This window comes from Xenopus tropicalis, chromosome 5, assembly GCF_000004195.4.
Source record: "Xenopus tropicalis strain Nigerian chromosome 5, UCB_Xtro_10.0, whole genome shotgun sequence".
NCBI classification, from domain to species: Eukaryota; Metazoa; Chordata; class Amphibia; order Anura; family Pipidae; genus Xenopus; species Xenopus tropicalis.
In genome coordinates, this window is record NC_030681.2 from 73,728,046 (window position 1) to 73,748,574 (window position 20,529).

The window sequence follows — 20,529 nt, forward strand, 5'->3', positions numbered from 1 at the left end:
GGTGGCTTATGGGTGTCCAAGTGCTAACATTAAGAGCAAGGCTCCCATGTCCCACTAGTGATGTGTTCCGGTACACAGCTGATGCTGTTTTCTTTTTAGGCAGGCATAAAGATTCTAAAAACCCAAAAATAAAACAGCACAGGTGGTTAAAGGGCAGACTAACTTCATGCTCTCCATTTGAAGATGAGGGCAATGAGAATGAATTTTTAAGGGAACTAAAGTTCAAAGTTCATGTTTAGTAGGAGTTGGAAACAGGGAAGTAAAGCATGTGTGGAGAGTAATAATAGGAAGGCAAATGTGTTAGGGAGATTGCACTGGGGGAAGGTGGTGTAAGAAAAAACAGTCAAAAGTGTTTAGGGACCCATAGGGTTAAGCTCCCTATGGCTTTATCCCCTACCTCTTCACAATCTTTACTGTTATTGGGCAGAGCCCTTATACTCAGGTTTCAGTTATGTAACTGTATTCCCTATAGGTTAGTACAGGTTGACCACTCCCCTTGCAGGCTGATATAGTGTCTAGCAAGGAGGAGTGGCTTCCTCTTTGGCTGGCTGTCTGCTTCCTAAGCACAGCTCCCTCTGAGCCTGGGTGCTGCAACAGGCCCCAGTAAGCCACCTTAGTCCAAAGAACACTTTACCAACTGGATAAGTTGGGGACAGGGCCTCGTGAACGAGGATAAGTAAGCACAGCAAATTTATTTAATAGCACTCTCTAGGAGAAGTGAGAATAGTCAGCTCTAGCTAGAAAGGGCAGACAATAGCCCCACCAAAGGAGTGATTAGATCCAGGAGTATTTCTCCTTTCTGGCAATGTTGCCTCAGTGCAGGGCCACGGAGTAGAGATAGTGACAGGCAGGATAACCCCTGATCCCTACTCACCCGGAGGACTCATCCACTAGAGGTTATCAACCTGAAGGAGTTCCTACTACTTGGACTACCTCCCAAGGGGTACTGGTTGAAAGGTGTGTATTCCGGCCCAGACTCTTCCAAGAGGTGGGATAAAACGGTACAAGAGAGCATTTCCTCATTGTACCATTTCAATCTGCCTGTCTGTGAGTATGATAACCCTGCATAACATCTGTGTCTTGGACCAATAAATCTGTATTATAGTTCACCAGCAAGAACCTCAGCATCAGAAAGTTGTAGTTGGACTACACCCTCAGCTTCATCTTATTTCTCCCACATAGCGGAGGCCCATGCCTAAGAATTAAGGGTCACATGTAACACATGCTCTACAATACGCCACTAGTCTGGGTTTACCTAATCTAATCCAAAATAGTGTTACAAGTGTTTAATTTAAAACAATATGTTTTATAATATACGGTAGTGCAGTTTAGAGGGCAGAGTTACTGACATGGCATAAATGGAATGCACACCAAAATAACTATAATAATAAGCTATATAAGCAAAAGAACAGTCTATCAAACACAATCCTTAAAATAATAGTCCTTTTTCTCTAGAGCTTTCCCTAATGAACAAAGTTCCTTAAAGGGAAAAGAAAGTCAAAGTCACTTGGGGGTGCCAAAATGTTAGGCACCCCCAAGTGACTTTGACCACCTACCTTTTACCCCGGGCTGGTGCCCCTGTGAGGAGGGAACAGCACCAGCCCGGGGTAGCTGCAGGCGCTTCCTTCCTCTTGTTTCGCTGCGCGCGCATGCGCAGTAGAGAGAAAAGCCGAACTTAAACATTAAAGTCGGCTTTTCACTCTACTGCGCATGCGCCCACCGCTGGCATTCAGGAAGAGGAAGCCAGAACACGGAAGCGCTGCGCTCCAGGTGCCCCGGGCTGGTGCTGTTTTCTCCCAACAGGGGCACCAGCCCGGGGTACGAGGTAAGCGGTTAAAGTCACTTGGGGGTGCCTAACATTTTGGCACCCCCAAGTGACTTTACCTTTCGTTTCCCTTTAAGGCAAAAAAGCAGCAGTTTTTATTACCATTGCCAAATGTACCCTTTTTTGCTCTCCTATGCCTACCTTCTCTGCTACCTCAATAGCTCCTGGAAGCAGAATCCATCATATTCATATTTCATTATGGTATGTATTTGAAGGAAACATCATATGGTGATATCACTTAATACACTGCTGGGTGGCTACAATTACATTAACTTCTCGTGCTGTCATACAGACAGACCAGGATATCCACCAGCTGCCAGTGGTGCTCCTAACCTATTTCATGGCCATTGCCTATTTCTGTATGGGAACATAGAGGCAGAATAGATTATGGTATATAAAGAAAAGAGGCCAGGAGAAGAAATAGGTGAAGTATGGAAGAAAAATAGTTGGGAGAGTGGAACTATAGTTACATAGTTACATAGTTACATAGGGTTGAAAAAAGACCTGTGTCCATCAAGTTCAACCCATCCAAGTAAACCCAGCACACCTAACCCACACCTACCAATCTATACTCACATACATAAACTATAAATACAACCACTAGTACTAACTGTAGATATTAGTATCACAATAGCCTTGGATATTCTGATTGATCAAGAACTCATCCAGGCCCCTCTTAAAGGCATTAACAGAATCTGCCATTACCACATCACTAGGAAGGGCATTCCATAACCTCACTGCCCTCACCGTGAAAAACCACCTACGCTGCTTCAAATGGAAGCTCCGTTCCTCTAATCTAAAGGGGTGACCTCTGGTGCGTTGATTGTTTTTATGGGAAAAAAGAACATCCCCCAACTGCCTATAATCCCCTCTAATGTACTTGTACAGAGTAATCATGTCCCCTCGCAAGCGCCTCTTTTCCAGAGAAAACAACCCCAACCTCGACAGTCTAACCTCATAGTTTAACCCTTCCATCCCCTTAACCAGTTTAGTTGCACGTCTCTGCACTCTCTCCAGCTCATTAATATCCTTCTTAAGGACTGGAGCCCAAAACTGCACTGCATACTCAAGGTGAGGCCTTACCAGGGACCTATAAAGGGGCAAAATTATGTTCTCATCCCTTGAGTCAATGCCCTTTTTTATACAAGACAGCACTTTATTTGCTTTAGTAGCCACAGAATGACACTGCCTGGAATTAGACAACTTGTTATCAACAAAAACCCCTAGATCCTTCTCCATTAAGGATACCCCCAACACACTACCATTCAGTAGATAGTTTGCGTTTATATTATTTCTACCAAAGTGCATAACTTTGCACTTATCAACATTGAACCTCATTTTCCAGTTTGCTGCCCAGTTATCTAATTTTGTCAAATCGCTCTGCAAAGCGGCAGCATCCTGCATGGAACTTATAGTTTTGCACAATTTAGTGTCATCAGCAAAAATAGAAACAATACTGTCTATGCCCACCTCCAGGTCATTAATAAACAAGTTAAACAGCAAAGGCCCAAGGACTGACCCCTGCGGTACTCCACTAACCACACTGGTCCAATTAGAAAATGTTCCATTTACAACCACTCTTTGTACTCTATCCTTCAGCCAGTTCTCTATCCAATTACAAATATTATGTTCTAGGCCAATATTCCTTAATTTGATCATTAACCTTCTGTGAGGTACTGTATCAAACGCTTTAGCAAAGTCCAAGTAGATGACACCAACTGCCATTCCAGCATCAAGGTTCCTACTCACCTCCTCATAAAAGGCAACTAAATTAGTCTGGCAAGATCTGTTACGCATAAAACCATGCTGGCACAAACTAATAGTATTGTGAACTGCAATGTATTCAAGTACCCTATCCCTTATTACCCCTTCCAAAAGTTTTCCTACTACTGATGTCAGACTAACAGGCCTATAGTTTTCAGGCTGAGAACGGGATCCCTTTTTAAATAACGGCACCACATTAGCAATCCGCCAGTCTCTTGGCACCATGCCAGACCTCAATGAATCCTGAAAAATTAAGTGAAGAGGTTTGGCAATCACAGCGCTCAGCTCATTTAATACCCTGGGATGAATCCCATCCGGCCCTGGACCTTTGTTTACCTTTACATATTCAAGTCTCTTTTGAATTTCCTCCCGAGTGACCCATGCGTCAGTAGCTAAATTACTAGAACTGGGCATATTACAAGGGAAGCCTTCATTATCTGGCTCCTCAGATGTATAGACAGATGAAAAATAAGAGTTCAAAATTTCAGCTTTTTCCCCGTTTTCATCAACCAACGTACCCCCCCGTGATAATAAAGTTCCCACCCCTTCTTGCTTCATTTTTTTACTATTCACATAATTAAAAAATAATTTTGGATTCTTTTTACTCCTAGCAGCAATATCCCTTTCCATCTCTATTTTAGCTTGCCTGATAGCTTTTTTGCATGCTTTATTTGCTTCCTTGTACCTGATGAAAGTTTCTGCTGTCCCAGCTAACTTGAATGCCCTAAAAGCACGTTTTTTCTTACCAACCTCGACAATAACACTTTTATTCAGCCATAAAGGTTTTGCTTTGCGATGCCTCTCCTTGCTTACTAGGGGGATATACTGTTGCGTATACCTACAAAGCAATGTTTTAAAGATGTTCCATTTTCCTTCTGTGTCTAACCCCATGAAAAGCCTTTCCCAGTTGACACATTGCAGAGATGCCCTTATACTGGCAAAGTCTGCACGTCTAAAATTGAGTGTTTTAGTTACTCCCTTATAGCGCTGTCTCTGCAGCATTATCTCAAAGGAGACCATGTTGTGATCACTGTTCCCCAAATGCTCACCCACACAAATGTTAGAGATAAGTTCATTATTATTAGAAATCACCAGGTCCAAAATAGCGTCATTCCTAGTGGGTTCTTGAACTGCCTGAAATAAAAAGTTGTCATTTAGCATATTTACAAACCTACTAGCTTTTTCTGACTTAGCCACCCCATTACTCCAGTCAATGTCCGGATAATTAAAGTCCCCCATAACAACAACTTGACCCAGTTTTGAAGCCTCCTCCATTTGCAACAATAGCTGGGCCTCATCCCCCTCATCTATACGGGGTGGTTTATAACATACACCAATGATCATTTTCTTTGTGACCTTCAGCCCTACTGAAATTTCTACCCAAAGAGATTCGACGTTTTCATTGGTAATGTCTTTATTACATGGCTTTAAGTCTGACTTTACGTAAAGACAAACCCCTCCACCCTTTTTAATCTCTCTGTCCCTCCTAAAAAGTGTATAACCATTTAAATTCACAGCCCAGTCACATTTATCATCCCACCAGGTCTCAGTGATACCTATTAAATCATAATTTTCAATACATGCAATAGCTTGCAGCTCCCCTAATTTACCCGACAAGCTACGCGCATTAGCCAGCATGCAGCGGAGATTATTACTTCTCCCTCTGATGTTTACATTAGCTAAGGGAGAATTAGAGCTAAGGCAATTATGAGACTGCTTTCCTTGTAACGGAAGCTCCTTATCTGATAAACTATATGCCCCCCTCACTCCTCCCCCACAACCCTTTGCTAGTCCCCCTACCCCGTCTACACTAATTTTCCCATGGAATTCTAGCTCACCCACCCCCCCCTTGTCTAGTTTAAACACTCCTCCAACCTCTTAACCATTCTCTCCCCTAGCACAGCAGACCCCCTTCCATTGAGGTGCAATCCGTCAGGGCTGTATAGATTGTACCCCAAGGAAAAGTCAGCCCAGTGCTCTAGGAACCCAAACCCTTCCTTCCTACACCAAGACTTTAGCCACGCATTTAGCTCCCTAAGCTCCCGCTGTCTCCCTAAACTTGCACGCGGCACCGGCAAAATTTCCGAAAAAATGACATTGGAGGACCTTTGCCTAATCTTAGAGCCTAGATCCCTGAACTCACTCTTTAAAGTCCCCCACCTACCGTTCATTTTGTCGTTAGTACCGATATGTACCAAGACAGCCGGGTCTTGCCCAGCCCCTCCCAATAATGTGTCAACCCGATCAACCACATGCCGAACCCTGGCACCAGGAAGACAGCAAACTGTCCGGTTGAAGCGATCCGCTTGACAGATTACCCTGTCCACTTTCCTAATGATCGAATCCCCTATAACCACCATCTGTTTAGGCCTAGCTCTGCTCTCCTCCCCACCACTACTAGTGAAACTGGTCTCCCGGCTGTTAGAGAGATCAGCCTCACCTAGAACCGCCAATCCAGAGTTCACACTCCCATCTTCTTCACACAATCTGGCAAATCTGTTGGGATGCGCAAACCCTGGAGCAGCCTCCCTTTTCCTTTTCCCCACACTAGATTTTCTAACTGTCACCCAGCTTACTGCCCTATCATCCTTTTGCTGCTCCCCTCCCCCCCTACTATCTGACCCCACTAGTTCTTGTTCAGTTAACAAGAGACCCCTCTCAAGATTGTTGATTGAACGCAGTGTTGCGACGTGTTCCTCTAGGACTCTAACGCGAGCCTCTAAAGTGGCAATTCGCTCACATCCACAACAGAGGTATGGTCTAAGGTTTTCTTGCAGGCCCTTGGCATTCCAGGCTGACAGTGCAGATTCTGTGATCTTTTTAATACAATTGTTTTATAGAGTATTGGGGTTCCCTGCCGCCCAGGGCCTGGGCATTTATGTGACCTTTCCACTAATCCTAGCCTGGCTGTTCCTTTCTTAAGAATGCCCGGGGGGAGGGTTATTTATAGATGCTGGGCAAATTTGCTCTCGCGCATAACCCATAGTAACCAATCAGATGATTGCTTTCACTGTTCACCCTGCAGCTGGCTGAAAAAAAGAATGACTGATTGATTGGTTGCTATAGGTTACTGCCCAGGTGCCTATTTGTCCAGGCTCACTGGTATTCCTGTCTCCCATTGGGGTATATTCTATTTAGCTGCAGCTTTGTGGTGCTGGCCACAAATTAGCAGTTGTATAAGTGCATGGCAGCTAAGAATAATTTTGCATATATGATTAATCAGTGGTGAAATGTTGAGCTAACCGTGTACTTTACCAGTCATAGTCCAAGGGACCTTCCTGTCATTCTGTGGCTCATAAGATGCATGCTACAGATAGCTTTCTCTTAACCAAATATGCTACATGCTAACATGCTTCCAACAGTCAAAAAGAGCATGAAAGCAGCGTGAACAATATAGTTAGGTAGATCAGGGTATAGTTTGCTTTTGACAGAGCATGTCCAAGAAAATGATCTATATTTTTGATAATACTGGGCACTACTGAGACAACTGAAGGTATGCCTGCAGCTTGAGATTAACTCTATTAGCCTTTCCTTCTCCTTTAAGGTGGAAGGAGGCTATTGCCATGTATAGATTTACCAGACTTCCAGGAAAGCCACACAGCTGAAATGCTGCATTAAGGTGAAAGTTAGATGTGATACTTTTCTACTACCATAAATAAACGTAGACTAAAGCAAAATAAGCTAGAAACTAAATAATTTTGTCCAAACTTGCAGTGGTATGAATTTTACCTCAAACTACAGAAAAAAAGTTACATGATTAATGGGATGTAGCGGTAGTTTTCCTGACATGTAATTGCTGAGCTCAGACTTGCAGACAATCCCTGATTCTAACACACAACTACTGATATAATTTGCATAAATGGTAACTATTTTGTAGTTCCCCTGCTGTCAGTTTCCTTTAGAACTGTATGCTGTTCACAAGCATAGAGCTGCAACCAGGGGACTACAGCATGTGGCGGGCTGGTTAAAAAAAAAAAAAAGAGCTGACACTATTTCCAGACCTCTGTAAAGGGTTTTGTTACCTCTGCAATGAACATTGCCGTTTCCTGCCACAGTTACTTGCAAGTAAGCAAAGAGTGAGCAAGGAAGCTCAGCAGAAAGGATGAAGAAGTCAAGTAAGATTGTACACTTTTTTGTGATTTTGGGTGCACATTTTAGTTTTATGTTTAAATTTTTTTCTGGCTCTGAATGTGTAGCAGGTGTCCTGGCCAACAGACGTGCTATGTGAGCGCCTGCTTCAGCCATATGCTTACCAGCAGAAACACCATACATCTATTCTCTGGCTTAACCCCTTGTGGTACAGCAGGTGAATAGCCCAGATGCATGGCTCAATTTGGTAAAGTGAGGAAAGTCACTATTTACGCTTTTATATTATTACAGTATGCTTTCTGATTGAAAAAGCACCAGATCACTGTTAGACCAAATTCATTGTTTATTTTTTTTTTTACCAGATTTATTGTTCATTTATAATATGCATCAGTGGTAAATGTCTGCAAAAAATGGGATGTTTTGAAGAGATTTGTTTTTTAATATTATAATGTTTATTAGGTATATGTGCATACAAATACAATAGTACTGCATTAAATCAACTGTGTTAGACTTAGCACATCAAGACTTAGCATTTCAAGATTAGAGGTACTTAGGGGAGATATTTATATATGTGAATCTGTTGTAGTCACAAACCATGCAGTTTTAATGACAAATGGTAATGTCCAACCATCAATCCTCTTCCTTGTTGAGTAACTATAACTATATGAGCTGAAAGCTAAACATCTTTATTGTACTGTCACATTGAGAATCTCAAGACCCAATCTCATGATGGTACACCTTAAAAAAATATTGCCATCTCTCAATAAGCTATCAGACTTGGAAACAATGCAGCAGGGCACCTACTGAGTCATTTTCAAATAAACACATTTTTCAGTAAATCTACCATCTGTACATAAAATGCTTATTCATTTTAGGAAGGTTCTATATAATTATACTAAAATACTGTGGTTTTGCAAATGTATGCTATTTAAACATTACTGATATAGCTTTATAATTTTGCCAATAAGAGTCTAATTCCAAAGGAGCAAAAAGTAACGAAATTAAATGAACGTGCTATCTCTTTGTTAGGGCACCTCCAAAAATACATTTTTAAGGTGATGAAACTTTTTCCAAAAAGAATTTAAAGCCATTTACAAATTAATAGTTTCTTCATTTCTAAAAGGGTCTTGGAGGAAACAAACATCAAGTAAACAAGCAATTTCCATATATTCACTTTTGGGACTAATATTCTTTGGGCTGGATTAATACTTGTAAACATACTTTAATTAGGTACTTGCTGATGGTGTTATTTATGTTGTTCTCAAGAGACTAACATTAGCGTGACCAAAATATGGCCTATACACGTCAGTTGCATACCTACCCTAGTCAGTAGTATTCTAAATTTACCCCAGCAAACAAGAGGGGCCGTCTTCAATTGGAATAAATGAGCTGTCAGTGACTACTGATTACATTGCTTGGATGGTCTTTCTTTGAACCTTTCAAGGTTGCCATGGTTGCCAAATAACATTGCTTTCTTGTAATGTATACCAAAAGTCAAATATACTTTCACAATATATATTATTTTGATGCCTAATGCTAAACATGAATAAAAAAAAAACTAGTGTACTTATGAAAAAGTGTTGTTTTTGTGTTTTACTAAATAAACTGTAAAATTGTTGCATTTTAGATTATAACAAAGCTATATAGCATCCAGCTTTCATTAGCTTACAAAAACAGTTTTTACTTGCTGTTACTCGAAATCATTTCTATCTTGCCTTGTTTTTAAAACTTACACAAACTGCACAAAAGTAATTGGATGATCTTATCATCTGTAATTGTTTTGTCTGTTGTAAGTTATTGGTTGCTTTAAGTATGACCATAAGGGCTCTGGCACACGGGGAGATTAGTCGCCCGCGAACAGGGAGTTTTGCCGCGGGCAACTAATCTCCCCGTGTGCCAGAGCCCTAAAGCAGGGCCAGAACTAGAGGTAGGCAGAAGAGGCACCCTGGCATTTTAACTACACAGAGGTCCAAACAGCCTTCCAAAGGACCTATAAATAGAGATTATTTATTTTCAAATACTGGCAACTATTTAGGCAACAATTTAGGTAGCTATACACATAAATATATACAAAAAGTACGAGCTTATTTTGATGCCTATTAAAATTAAGATGGAGAAAATTAATCCCTAGAGGTGATCAGTAGTGCTAAACAAATTTTTCTGGATTCGCTGGGAAATTCCGCATTTCGCCATCTGCGAATTTTTGAGCAAAACTGAGCAAAAATTCGCCATGACAAAAAATTCACTGAGAAAAGAAGCACATTGCCTTAATGTATTCTGATGCTGTGTGCATAAGAAAAAATTGTCACACATAAGAAAAAATTGTGTGTAAAAAAATTTGTCATCCATTGACTTCAATGCATTTCCCGAATCTTATGTAATGTGACTAATCACCCCGTGTGTCTTCACCCTTAAACATTATGATACTACAGGGTTGGTAGATGGTAATAAGGAATCAGAACAAATAAAGAGGGGCATCATTTGGAATATGTTGTAGTAACAGCTCAGAAAAGAGTTCAAGGCAACAGCAATAAAGAAGGTGAAAGATATAATGCAGCAGTGACTCTATTTAATGTCTTTCAAGTCAACTGCTAAGATAGGGATGCAACATTTTGTTCCATAATCTTAATATGTTTCTATTGGACTGCATGTAATTTGCCAGACACTGTAATTCCACTGTACATACATAATACTGTATATGGAATAGCACAACTAAATTAGTGTCTAAATTCCTCTACACAACTGAAAAATCTAGACATATAAAATTCAGGATAGCCTACAAGTTTGCTGGGATACATTTAAAATGTGCTCATTGCCAATATCTACAGCAGGGCTGTCCAACTGGCGGCCCGCCTCTGTGTGGCCCCCCACCTGTGTGGCTGCTTTGATGGCTTACCTTTGTGTAAGCTTTTTCAGGTTGTAATCCCTCTGTATTGTTTAATCATGTAATCCCCTGTACTGTTCACACCTTTTAATGCCTTCACTGTTTCCCCCCATCATTGTTCAGACCTCAGGCTCAGGCTGTAATCACCCACATTTTTCACCTGTTCACACCTCAGACATTCCCTCTGACACACATAGGCGGAGGATGACTTTTTTGTTTGGGGAGGCTAAAGATGGCCCATACACAGACTGACCTACAGCTAATGTGACACTTAGTGGATTCACTGCTGGTGTAAAAAATTAACCTCCCAACTACCTCTGACAGTTCCCACTGACTCCCAGGCATACTGTGCAAAAGTGTGGGTGGGGGGGATTTTTTTAACCCTAAAATGCTTAGGATGTAAAAGCATTCATACGTGCACTTCTGTTAGGGGTTCTTATACATTTGTGTTCAGTTAGGTTAAAGGGGTAGTTCACCTTTAAATTAACTTTTAATATGATGTAGACACTGATATTCTGAGACAATTTGCAATTGGTCCTCTTATTTTTAATGGTTTTTCGGTTATTTAGCTTTTTGTTCAGCAGCTCTCCATTTGGTATTTCAGCAGCTATCTGGTTGCTAGGGTCTTATATACCAGGTAGTGGTTTAAACAAGAGATGGGAATATGAATAGTTAAGGGGCCTGCATGGAAAAATAAAACTGTAGCTTCACAGAGCAATACTTTTTGGTCAGTGACCCTCATTTGAAAGCTGGAAAGAGGCAGAAGCAAAAGGCAAATTATTCAAAAACTATATAAAATTAACTAGGAAGACCAATTGCAAAGTTGCTAGGAATAGGCCATTCTATAATATACTACAAGTTAACTTAAAAGTGAACCTCCCCATTAGATGTGTTTAATTAGCTTTATAGAAAGTGAGGCAGCAGGTACTGACATCCCAGGCACGTTATATACAGCGAGACGCAGACTTTATATACAAAACCAGCACATTATATGCCATGAGGAGCAGTGGGTACTCATACCGCCCAACTGTCCCGCTTTCTGCGGGACAGTCCCGGTTTTGGCAGCGCGTCCCGCTGTCCCGGATAGTTCCATAAATGTCCCGCATTTCCGTAATGCGGGACATTCATGGAACTATCCCGAGAGCGGGACGCGCTGGCTGCACGTTACTCCTCCTCTTCAGCGTCTCCTCTATATGCGGCTCCTTGGCGGAGCCAGGCCTTTTATAAGGTTGCGCCCGTGCGTTTGACGAGGCCAGTGATATAGTAAAAGCCTTAGATATTGTTTGTGTCATTGATCAGGCGAAATTTTGATCTATTGAGCAAAGACCAGCATTTTGGGCTGGGAGGTTTCTACCTCCATATCTGATGATTCAGCCCTGAACATTAGTGGAGGGCACAAGCAATCTTTCATGCAACCAATGGTCGCCAAAATCTAAGGGAGCAGATACATGAAAAAATGTAGTAAAGCTTATTTACTAACATAGGTGCTAAATTGCACATGTGCAGTTGCCCAAAGCAACCAATCCTCTATTAGTTTTGAATCAGTCTATGACCACTGGTGCAATTTAGAACCTATCTTTGTAAGTCACACACAGAAATGTGTTTTTTGTAATGAAATACTTCCTTTTTATGTAAAAAATGCAAGCAGTCAGCAAAATGCTAATTTCTGTATTTGTTTATTTGACAGTATAGGTCAATTAGAATTGTGTCAAGATTTGGCAATGAAACATCTTACCAATAACAAATACTGCACTGCTACTGTTTATTACATGCATGCATTTGTGTGCATTTCAAATTCATATTACCTGTTATCGGAAGTAGGTCAAATATTAATATGTGTTGACCTATTTCTGATAAAGAGGGATTGTGAGTGCACACACAGTAAATATCAGCACACTCATTCAGGCAACACAAGAAATATTGTTTGAGGGAAAAATATGATGAACCAGTTATTTATTGCTAGAGGATTATCTCTATATGAGAACAGTACATTTGGTTTTTAGTTTTTGTTGTTTGCTATGGGCTATAGATATCTAAAGTGACTGAAATCATCACTCAATAGCTGTAATGAAGCCCAGAGAGGAAGGAAGACTGGGACATTGTTTACCATTCAGTTTGTGCTCCAGGCAATGTACTCTTCAAAGTCCTTTCAATGCTGGATAACTTTCCAATACAAAACCTGACCCATTTTTTTCTTTCTCCTTTCAAAACATATTGCTCAGGACTGTGCTTAATAACCCTTCAACGCACATTTTAAAATTCTCATTTGCTTCTAAAACATTCATTGATGTAATTTAGGTCCCCCTGACCTTCCCCCTGATTGTGGCCACAAGAAAGAATACAAGGTACACATGGAGGGGGCAGGTTGTTACAGCAAAAGGTTGGCCCTAACAGCTGGGTCTGACGCTGTAAACAATCCTACTAAGTTTATTTAATGTTTTAATAATTTTTTTTGTAGACTAAAAGCACAGTGATTATGGGAAGAGTCCTTATCCTTTAAATCCTAAGCATTTTGGATAACAGGTCCCATGAATTATCTTGCTAATTTAAAATTATACATACAGAAAGACCATAACAGATTTTAGTTATATGAGCTTTGCACATACAGTATTGGTAATGCCACCTAATAATTTCTATCATTCTGTATTTTTCAGGAGCAGTTCATCTTTACAAAATATAGTCGCTCTTTTATAGATTTTTGTAAAGTTCAGGGAATAACTCTATAGGTGCTGAAGCTGCTGTTGCTGTTGAGAAATGTATCAACTAATAAATCAGACTGGAACAATTTAGATAACAGCAACCTCAGCTGCTACTGAAAAAACACAAGAGTAGGAAAATAAAAAAAATCATGTGTAAAATGTATATTTTCAATAAACAGTGAAAATATAAAAAAAGAGAAAACCAGTTAGCAAAATTATTATTTGTGGTGAACTATTTGAGGAGAATGGGTTTTGTAAAGTAAACTGCCCCAGCCTTTTGTGTTATCGATCAGTTGTCAGTTATAGGAGAACTCCACCCAAACATAACTTAAGCTTTTTGAAAAGTAATTTGTAAATAAAATATAACAGTAGTTGACTGTCCTCAGCCTACCTTTAGTCTATATCCTCCAAATCCCACAACTTCCTGCACATGTGATGTCAATAAGGAAAGAAACATCAGAGTGCAATGCATTGTGGGCTATGTAGTTCCTGCATGCTGTCTGCAAGCTGTGAACGTCCATATTTTAGTACCTCTTCCCCTGCCAGAATTTCAAATGATGTAGAAAGAGAAGAACTGTTTTGCAGCTGGATTTCAGCATATAAAAATGGTATTTAGTCATACTTTTTTAAGAAACAGATTACAGTGATAGGTATATTAGGGGTTTCTCTGTTGTTTAACCAAATTTGGTTAGGAAGCCAGATTTCCCCTTTTAATTTCAGCCCTGCACAATTTATGAACACCACATACGAATGCTAGGGATACGTTTATTTAATAAAAAAAGGTACCTCAAGTGAAAACCACAACATTTGTTTTATGAGATGATTGTTTATTCTGTGATAAATATCATATTAGATTTCTAAGTGATCAGATACAAACACAAATACTGAAATGGAAAAAGCTAACTTTAGCCGAATGGCAATTATCTTTGTTTTATCTAATGTTTTTGTAAAGTGTTATAATCTATAAAAAGTTCCTGGTCTAATTGTAACAGCAGTATACAAACAGCAGCGTGACTGGATGTCTGAGTGAATCTATTTCTGAATACTTGGGAATGGCTGTAATGCCACAAATAACATAAAAGGCACACTGAGAAGGATGTGAAAAATAGAGGAGTAAAGCTATTCATGCTGTAAAGAAAAATAGCCTATGCAATAAAAATATCTTATTTAAACCTGAAAGTACAGCAGAGAGACCAGTGGTCACACAGTAGTCTGAAAATCAAGGTTAAAATAACAAATGTCAAGTGAATTTTGGTAAAACCAGGGCTTCTGATATAACTATGTTGTTGTAGCAAAAGTACATACACAAACAGGAAAGACAAACTTAACCAGTGATATAAGAAGGCCATAGGAGCTTAATTTTATTTCGGACTCAATTCCCAAACACTAATTCCTACACTCACCATTGGTCATCGATCCACCCAGCAGAATTCCACATTTCCGTTCCCCTCAGTGCCAGAGGTTTTGTAAACATTCTATGCTCTCTCATTCTGCTGAATCCGAAATGGGTAACCATGTCTTTCAACTCCTAACTAACAAACAGCAATGCTTTCCTGAATTAATGGGAAAAAATTATGAAAATAACGCCTCAAAGCTTCCATTTTCAAGCATCATATCTCCCACATAACATTAGGTAACAAGAAAAAAACATCCTAAATATGAAAGCCAGGGGTCCATTGAAAAGTTTGATGCCCATTGTGCATAGGATTACCAAAGTATCTGGCATTTAGAGACCCCAATAGGAAGTTAGTACATACAAATTGCCCCGGAGATCCCTTTAGCTGCTGAAAATTCAACACATTTACTGCGTTTTGTGGGGTAAAAAAGACAAAAAAAATACATTGACACCCCCCCCCAAACCATATGTTTTTGGAAAGTACACATTTTGGTGAATTCAAAATGGGCACCCACGTCTTTCTACTCCAAACTACAGAGTCGTAATGCTTTCCCAAAATTGGCGGTTTTAAAGAAATACCTGAAAATTGCACCCAACCTTCCACTTTCAAGCACCTTATCTCCCACATAGCATTAGGTACCAAGAAAAAACATTCTAAATATGAAAGCCAAGGGTCCACTGAATTGATGTCCATTGTGCATAGGATCACCAAAGTATCTGGCATTTAGAGACTCCAAAAGGAAGTTAGTGTATACAAAGTACATTCACTGCAATATAAGCTCCCGGCATGTGTATTATGAAAATAGCAATTTTGTGCACCTGGTATGTATATTATGTGTCATAAGACCCCCTAATATGAATTTATAGCCATTGTAAAATTTATAGATACTTATGGTTTTACTTATTACTGAGTAAACCTTACAGTATTTTATTCTCATCAAAATGTTTAGAAATACAGATCTACAAATCTGTCACATTGAATGGCTTCTGTCCAATGCGCTGAACAAGTGATACCCCCTCATTCAGCCAAAACTACTTTGGTTAGGATCAACTAGAATAAGCATTTATTTGTGACTTTTTTTTTTTAAATAGTGTTTCATAAATAGCATTAACATAAAATGTAGACTTAATTGGTGGACATACTGAATAGGGGGGAATTCACAAAAGTGTTGCTAAGTACACAGTTCTCAAATGTCAAGGATACAACTAATTTTATCTGCCAAGCTAGTAAAAATTATACTGTATGTCACTTTAATTAATATAAAGCTACAAAGGCAGTATTTTGCCTTAAAAAGCTAAACACACTAAATATATATAAAACATATACATATATAAGATTAAAGGAGAAGGAAAGGTAAAAACTAAGTAAGCTTTATCAGAAAGGTCTATGTAAATACATCAGTAAGCACTCACAAAAATGCTGCATTGAGTCCTCTATAAAAAGAAACACAGTATTTCTTTTTATGACTTCCTCTCTCAGAAAAATCCTTAATTCCCGGGGCCAGAGTCTGCTCAGTTTTCTCATCTCTGCCCTCTCCTGCTCCCTTCTCCCATAAGAATGCTAAGGACTCCCCCTCCCTTAGGAATATATGATCTGAGCTATAAGGGCTAGACTGCAAACAGGAAGCTATTTAAAATGGCAGCTGCTGTCTTAAGCAAATGGAGAAAGCTTCTAGGGCTCTTTACTTTCCTTCTCCTTTAAGGTCCTAGTTGCCTAGGTGTAAACCAAGACATTAGCCTGTTTTCTTTTTAAAAATGGATAATGAAAGTTACTTTTTATTCAGAAACAGTTCCTTGTGTGCATCTACCTATAGAGATTATTTTTTATATTTTTGGCAGAGACAGCACTTCGGTTTTTTTAGTCTGCTGCTTTGTAGTCCTTTAACTTTTTGAATACATATGTCATCTCTTCTGTTCCTAGTCAATCTCATACCTACCTTTTTATAATCAGAAGTACATAAAGGTGGCCATACACGCACCGATATTATCGTACGAAACCTCGTTTCGTACGATAATCGGTGCGTGTATGGTATGTCAGCGAGCCGACCGATGTCGCAGGAAGCTGCTGAAATCGGTCGGCTCGTCGATCGGCCAGGTTAGAAAATTTTGATCGGGCGCCATAGAAGGCGCCTGACCAAAATTCTCCCTTCAGAGCTGAATCGGCAGAAGGAGGTAGAAATCCTATTGTTTCTACCTCCTTACCTGCCGATTCAGCCCTGAATGGTGTGTGGCGGATCTGACGATGTTTCGTGCGACCGATGGTCGTACGAAACATCGTCGGATCGCCACGTGTATGGCCAGCTTTAGACTCACTGCTTGGAGTTGCACATCCTGCACCTGTGCCCGGCCAAGAATAGTTTTGTTACTGTATGGAAACCTTAAATTGCTGCACCTAATGTAGCATCTGCAGTATATTGCCATTGTGTTAATCAAAAATAATTTTGTCAATCTGAGTGCTTTTGCAACACATCATATATTTTTACCATGAGCAAAGGCTCATCTTTGACTGATAGGTGTCAAAAATGTAACTTGCCCCCTTGCACAATGACAAGAGAGCCTGCTCAGCCCAGAGCAACATTTGCTGTTGTGTTAGCTCCTTCTACCCAGCCATTTCTGCACTTTAACTTACCACCAACTTGCTTCCTGGATATAGCTGGCAGTCAGCGTGTGGGGGAAGCCAGAGTATGCACACTGTTTTTCTTGTGGGAGGGATCACATGGTAGGTGTACCTGTCTTTGGCAAAACCTAGCTACATTCTACACCTCATGTTTGCACCCCTTAGTGCATACCTCCCAACATTTGAAAAATGAAAAGAGGGGCACACCCACTTTTGTGACCACGCCCCAATTACCAACCCCCCTTTTTTCTTCAAAAAATACTCCTTTTATATAGTTGAAACGGCGGGATCAGATGCAAAATGTGCTATGACCTCATACTGTACTACCTAAGGAAAACAATATACAGTGGAGGAAATAATTATTTGACCCCTCACTGATTTTGTAAGTTTGTCCAATGACAAAGAAATGAAAAGTCTCAGAACAGTATCATTTCAATGGTAGGTTTATTTTAACAGTGGCAGATAGCACATCAAAAGCTCAGAGTTGCACAGAGACAGCCTCGAAACCTTAGGGATTTAGAGATGATCTGCAAAGAGGAGTGGACCAACATTCCTCCTAAAATGTGCGCAAACTTGGTCATCAATTACAAGAAACGTTTGACCTCTGTGCTTGCAAACAAGGGTTTTTCCACTAAGTATTAAGTCTTTTTTTGTTAGAGGGTTCAAAAACTTATTTCACTCAATGAAATGCAAATCAGTTGCTATCTTTTATTTAAAGTTATTTTTTCGATTTTCCTTTTGATGTGCTATCTGCCACTGTTAAAATAAACCTACCATTGAAATGATACTGTTCTGAGACTTTTCATTTCTTTGTCATTGGACAAACTTACAAAATCAGTGAGGGGTCAAATAATTATTTCCTCCACTGTAGCAACTCCTACATAAAAAATACAAATATAGAGAGAAGGCAGTCAGTTATAAGTGAGTTATAACTATGTACCAGCTTTGCCCCCCCATACACAATACCCCCAATGGCCCTATAGACAGTACCCCCATATAGAGTGCCCCCATAGTCAGTACTCGCATACACAGTGCCTCCAAAGACAGTACCCCCCATAGACAGTAACCCCCATAGAAAGTGCCTCCAACTGACCCCATAGGCAGTGCCCCCGACTGACCCCATAGACAGTAGCCCCCATACACAGTGCCCCCATAGAAAGTACCCCCCATACACAATGCCCCCATAGTAAGTGCCCCCATACACAGTATCACCCTTACACAGCAGCCCCCTTACACAGCAGCCCCCATAGACGCTTCTTCTGTGGTGGCGACAGGCCATTTTATAAGGTTGCGCCCCATGCGTATTGACGTCACATGTATGCACGGGGCGCAACCCTATAAAAGGGCCTGTCGCCACCGCACAAGAAGCAGAACTGAAGAAGAAGCCGGAACGCCCGGCTACAGCCAGCACATCCCGCTGTGCTTGATAGTTCAAAGAATGTCCCACGTTTCCATAATCTATTATAAACAGCGGGATGCGATATAAAAACCGGGACTTTCCCGCGGAAAGTGGGACAGTTGGGGGGTATGCTTAGTGCTTCTGCACTTGGGTTTGGGGTTTCTGTAAATGACCCACTATGAATTTCGAGCAGTGATCCCCAACCAGTGGCTCATGAGCAAACATGTTGGAGTGATATCACCCCACTCCCAGCAGCCAATCAGCAGAACAATGGGAAGGTAGCAAGCTAGCAGCTCCCAGTAGATATCAGAATAGCACGCAATAGTAAGAAATTTAAGTCCAGCTTGGGACTCCTCCAGGTACATGGGAGTAGGAGAAACAATAGGTTACCTGAAAGCAGTTCTAATGTGTAGCGCTGGCTTCTTCTGAAAGCTCAGGCACAATGCACTGAGATGGCTGCTTACACACCAATATTACAACAACAAACAATACATTTGTTGGTTCAGAAATAAAATTTTAAATGGTAGAGTGAATTATTTGCTATGTAAACAGTGTAATTTAGAAATAAAATGTATACCATAAAAATCATTACAGTATCCTTATAATCTTGTTTTGAAGAGAACACAAACCTACCACAAACCAGATATTGATTTCTATCATTGTGCAATAGAACATTTACATACATACTCCTGCTCTTCTTATAATTGCCACCTTTTGCGGAAAAAATATTGGTCATCCTATATACAGTATTTATCTTTTTTCCCTATTAATATCATTGGGATTTATCATCCCACACGTAATCTGTACAAAACAGGGATGCTAAAGGTGGCCATACACGTGGCGATCTGACGATGTTTCGTACGACCATCGGTCGCACGAAACATCGTAAGATCCGCCACACACCATTCAGGGCTGAATCGGCAGGTAAGGAGGTAGAAACAATAGGATTTCTACCTCCTTCTGCCGATTCAGATCTGAAGGGAGAATTTTGGTCAGGCGCCTTCTATGGCGCCCGATCAAAATTTTCCAACTGGTCCGATCGGCGAGTCGGCCGATATCAGCAGCTTCCTGCGATTTCGGTCGACTCGCCGACATACCATACACGCACCGATTATCGTACGAAACGAGGTTTCGTACGATAATATCGGTGCGTGTATGGCCACCTTAAGACTCACTCATCTTGTAAGAGTGCCCAATAAAATTTGAAAGTATGGAAATATTGGTGGGAGGGAAAATATGTAGGTTAGAGGTAAGACTTTTGAAGAGGATAGGAAATTAACATCCCTTCTCTTTATATAACTGTCTTTTACAATGTGGAGAATAGACAATTGTATGGTGTACACAGCTCACAGCTCAATTTTATACCAATTAAAAGAGAACACATGAAAGTATTTTATCCTCAGTGTTGGACTGGCCCACCAGGATACCATGAAAACTCCCCGTGGGCTCAGGTGTCAGTGAGCCCTCCTGCTCCTGACCATTTGTCCTGCTTCGTGGTCATTCCCTATTTCTGAATGGAAACAAAGAGGAGAAATAGATGGAAGAATAGATGCTAACATGTAAATTAAAGAGACTAGGAGAATAAAGAGGTTGGGTGAGGAAAGGAGGAAAAATAAGCAGGCCTATGGTCTAAGGTTTTCTGGTGAGCCCCTGGGGCATTATTTTTTTTAGCATTATTTTTTAGGAAGCATTACACAGATAATGCCACTTTACACCTACCATGTGATGCTGAATTTTGAGAAAACAGTAAAAGGGTATCTAAACCCAAAGCATTAACTGATTAATCTTAAAAACCTTCTCGGAGTAGTAGCAATTTACTATCACTGTAACTTTTAGGGCTGTGACACACGGGAAGA

The 20,529-nt window shown here is 40.4% G+C and overlaps 1 protein-coding gene across 1 annotated transcript in view; it reads left to right on the plus strand.

Annotated features, from left to right (window-relative positions):
* Positions 1 to 7,479: 7,479 nt before the first annotated feature.
* Positions 7,480 to 20,529, plus strand: part of cep85l (centrosomal protein 85kDa-like) — a 135,865-nt gene continuing 122,815 nt past the window's right edge. The window contains exon 1 of the mRNA XM_031902964.1: positions 7,480 to 7,704. Coding sequence (XP_031758824.1) covers positions 7,692 to 7,704 — 13 coding nt within the window. The 5' untranslated portion in view covers positions 7,480 to 7,691. The remainder of the gene's footprint in view (positions 7,705 to 20,529) is intronic.